At 36.5% G+C, this 5,000-nt stretch overlaps 1 protein-coding gene across 3 annotated transcripts in view; it reads right to left on the bottom strand.

The window, feature by feature from the left end:
- mkxa (mohawk homeobox a) overlaps positions 1-5,000 on the bottom strand; it is a 41,373-nt gene that overhangs the window by 33,794 nt on the left and 2,579 nt on the right. For all 3 annotated transcript variants that reach the window (XM_060889472.1, XM_060889465.1, XM_060889475.1), the window contains one exon: positions 760-919. In XM_060889472.1, coding sequence (XP_060745455.1) covers positions 760-919 — 160 coding nt within the window. The remainder of the gene's footprint in view (positions 1-759; positions 920-5,000) is intronic.

Here is a 5,000-nt window from a genome sequence, read left to right as displayed (position 1 = left end):
AGCAGAAACGGCACATGACTTAAGAAAGCATTAAGATGACATAATGCATTATAACTGTTCATAACATATAGACTTAATACAACACACACACACATACATGTATGTATAATGACTTAAGGTTACATCCACAACATGTCATAGTACATTCACTGTTTATAATCATTAATAACAGAGCATTAGATCCAACTGGATTGTAGCATCATTTATACCTGAATAATTGGTGCTTATAACCCGTTACAGTGACTACTCAGCATGCACTATGCAGCATAGGGCTATGAACACGATGTAGAGGGCATCATGCTAATGACTCATAATGCACAATAAAGTTCTCTACAAGGTATCATGGATTTTCATGAGTAATTATTACAACGTACAAACTGCCTTACGAACGCATTATAACACGATATCAATGTGTTCATAGTTTATTATAGATATATTTAAAGTTTGTATTCATAGAGCATTATAGGACCATTCATAACCACTGCAGTGTTTCATTAGTAAGACACACAGTCATCTGTATCATTACGCTTATGTACATAGTATTATGTAGTGTATGCTATAACCACACTGCGCATAAAGCCTTTATAAATGTTCAGAAGTAGCTTAAAACCTACACACACCATTTCCTAATAGGATTTGAAAGTCATTATTATAGTTGATTATTTTCCAGCATTTTCCTTTGCTCTTACACCACAGTGGCTGGGCCTGTGTGTGTGTGTGTGTGTGTGTGTGTGTGTGTGTGTGTGGTCACTCACTCACCTGCACCAGCGTCATCTGGGATCCGAGAGCGAGGAGGATCTTCTCGGTTTTGGTGGGGTACGGATTGTCCCGGTGTTTATAGAGCCACTGTTTGAGCGGTCGAGCCATGTCCTGAAGAGCCTGACGCTTGTGCCGAACCTTCCCTCCGTTCTGACGAGACCTGAGAGGAAGGAAGGATGAACTTTTATTTATCTTCCAGTTCCATTTAGAATAGACTTTAAAGTATTGTTACTCGTTTATAAATCACTTCATGGCTTAGGACCGAAATACATTACAGATATGCTAACTGAATATAAACCAATCAGACGACTCAGATCATTAGGATCAGGTCAGTTAGAGATACCGAGGGTTCACTCAAAACAAGGTGCGTCAGCATTCAGTTATTACGTCACCTATAACTGGAATCAGCTTCCAGAAGAGATCAGATGTGCTTCAACAGTAGACACTTTTACATCAAGATTAAAAACACATCTGTTTAACTCTGTATTTACTAAATGATCACTGTGCTGCTTCACACTGACTGCACTTTCTATCCACTTTTACTCCTGTTTTATTCTTTTTAACATATTTTAAACTGTTTTTATTAAAATCACATTTATTTTTTTAATTGTTCTTTGTTTTTATTATGATTTTATCGTGTCTCTTATTTTTACATATATTTATTTTCCTGTCTTATAAATTGTTTTCTAATTTCTATGTAAAGCACTTTGAATGACCTCTGTGTATGAAATGTGCTATACAAATAAACTTGCCTTGCCTTGCATTATTACACAGTCCTGCACCAGTACATTTATCCAGAGCGACATACATAAGTGCTTAAATCTCGAACATTGAAGCACCAGTAGCACAAATATATATAAAACAGAATATAAATAAATATAATACAGAATTAAATCCGAATTAATTCCACAACTGGTTATGATTCAGTTATTTCAGTTCATTTAGTAGACACTTCTTACTTCTTCCAGTGAAATACAAATAAATAATTAAACAAACAAATAAACAAACAAATAAATAAATAAATAAATAAAAAAATAACACTCAACCTAAATCTTAAACACAACACCGTCTAGTTTTATTCAAATTAGCTTTAAATAAACATTAGTCTCTAGAGAACTTTCAGGTCGTTTCGGTTCTCAGTAAAATGTCGGTGAAGAGACACGAAGACGGTAAAGACTCCGTGTTTAAATATTTCTGAATCATAAACAATGAAAAAACTGTGTTCGTTTTTTTTGTCTGTGTGAAATTAAAACGCTAAAAAATGGCAATAAATTCAGTAAAGAAAATGTAGCACAGGTTCACCATAGATAGATAGATAGATAGATAGATAGATAGATAGATAGATAGATAGATAGATAGATAGATAGATAGATAGATAGAATCACATATAGATACAGTAGATAGATAGATAGATAGATAGATAGATAGATAGATAGATAGATAGATAGATAGATAGATAGATAGATAGATAGAAGGAATCACATATAGATACAGTAGATAGATAGATAGATAGATAGAATCACATATAGATACAGTAGATAGATAGATAGATAGATAGATAGATAGATAGATAGATAGATAGATAGATAGATAGATAGAATCACATATAGATACAGTAGATAGATAGATAGATAGATAGATAGATAGATAGATAGATAGATAGATAGATAGATAGATAGATAGAATCACATATAGATACAGTAGATAGATAGATAGATAGATAGATAGATAGATAGATAGATAGATAGATAGATAGATAGAATCACATATAGATACAGTAGATAGATAGATAGATAGATAGATAGATAGATAGATAGATAGATAGATAGATAGATAGATAGATAGATAGATAGATAAGAAAACAATCCTATTCATATACATTTTTTTTCTTAAATAAATCAAGAAAAATAATTCTCAATGAAATTGAATTCCTGCTGATTTCATTCACAAAACTTTATCGTTTTATATTCGATAAGAATAAGAAATTGAACAGATCGATGCTTTCCTATTGTCTGGTGTCAGTCTTAGAGCTTTTGGCATCCTAACTTCGATGTGGAGTCGCTGGGATGTTTTCTTTTAATACAGCGATCCTTAAAGGCTGGATTACAACAGCTCTGTCCATCATGAGCTCCACTCTGAAAGCTTTGTGCTCATGTAAACGTATGTGACGTAATTAGGTGGTCTACACACACAGGACTACAGACACAAATGACTACAGACACAAAGGACTACAGACACAAAGGACTACAGACACACAGGACTACAGACACAAATGACTACAGACACAAAGGACTACAGACACAAAGGACTACAGACACACAGGACTACAGACACAAAGGACTACAGACACAAAGGACTACAGACACAAAGGACTACAGACACACAGGACTACAGACACAAATGACTACAGACACAAAGGACTACAGACACAAAGGACTACAGACACACAGGACTACAGACACACAGGACTACAGACACAAATGACTACAGACACAAAGGACTACAGACACAAATGACTACAGACACACAGGACTACAGACACAAAGGACTACAGACACACAGGACTACAGACACAAAGGACTACAGACACACAGGACTACAGACACAAAGGACTATAGACACACATGACTACAGACACAAAGGACTACAGACACAAAGGACTACAGACACACATGACTACAGACACAAAGGACTATAGACACACATGACTACAGACACAAAGGACTACAGACACACATGACTACAGACACAAAGGACTACAGACACAAAGGACTACAGACACAAACAAATCACCAGGAAGCAGGAGCTGGTAAAGCACAGACACGTTCGTCTGAGATTTTTACATTTACATTTACAGCATTTAGTAGAGACTCTTATCCAGAGTGACTTACAGTACATTTTTATTTCAGTTTATACACCTGAGCTATCCAGGGTTAAGGGCCTTGCTCAGGGGCCCTGCAGTGGCAACTTGGTGGACCTAGGATTCGAACCAATGACCTTCCGATCAGTAGTCGAACGCCTTAACCACTGAGCTACCACATCCCTATATCATTACCATTAACATTAGTCAGTACAGATTCAACCCTAACCCTAACCCTAACCCTGAAGATTCATCACTGGACTCAATAAGAACAATAAATAAAAAGAAATCAGCAATGAAAATGTTTTTGGTTCATGGTGTAATTTATTTATCCAGGACTCACAGGATTTAACATAAAGACAAAAACCCATCTGTTTGGATCAACGTCTACATTTTACTCCTTAGATCTGGACATTAGACGCGAGCCGACGCTCCTGAAGGATTCTGAGAAGGAGTCGGTCACCGAGTCGGTTTTCTTTTCTGAAACTGAATATGAAATGAAAACGTTGCTGTTCTTTTTATGGACGAAATTAATTTGTTTCCTCAAGCTTAACTTCAATGCCGTTAATGTCACGCAAAACCGGTTGGAAAATTTTCTTCGAGAATTAAAAGCATTAAAAAAACATAATTTCTGAAATAAATCTACACTAGAAATAAAAGAGGAGGCGATTTGATTCTGGCAACCTGATAAACAAACAAACTGTGTGTTTAAACACATTTAAGCTGCACTCGGTTTTCATTGTAAAACTCGCCTCAGCTCCTCGTCGGTGTCGTTACGCTTCCAGATACAGATCTATAAGCGTACACAGTTTCTTCTACCAGGTGATGGTTTGAACCTGTAGATGTCACTATGGCACTGTGCTGTCCATCCGCTTATCTTTCACCAAAAACCTCCACTGCACATGTAACACATTTCCTGTTGCCCAAATCCTCCAAGATCATGTTCAGCAAAATAATATTTAGCTTGTAACTCAGATATGTATGAACAAGCTAAAAAAGAAACATCTGTCCTGTCTGTTTGCAGTATCAGCCACACACACACACACACACACAGAGCTAATGTTTGTATTAATATTCCTCATTAACTCTGATATTCCCCCCGGTGCTTCCACCACTGGACGTGTCAAAATTCACACACTGTTGCTCACTGTGTTGAAGTGTGTGACATGTAATAACGCTTCTACTCTCCTCTGAAGGGATATCGGCTCCAGTATAACAGAGAGCGCTTGTGACAGTACAAATAAAGTCACACACACACACACACACACACACAAGTAAATATGGTAAGACACGGTTAAACAGTGATGGATCTGGAGGATATGGGGTCTGAAATAAAGTTTTCACTCCCTCACTACAAAAGGAGCCTTGATGGACCGGACCA

This window comes from Tachysurus vachellii, chromosome 2, assembly GCF_030014155.1.
Source record: "Tachysurus vachellii isolate PV-2020 chromosome 2, HZAU_Pvac_v1, whole genome shotgun sequence".
NCBI lineage: Eukaryota > Metazoa > Chordata > Actinopteri > Siluriformes > Bagridae > Tachysurus > Tachysurus vachellii.
The sequence above is the reverse complement of the archived record's forward strand: the minus strand, read 5'-3'. Positions and strand labels throughout refer to the sequence as shown.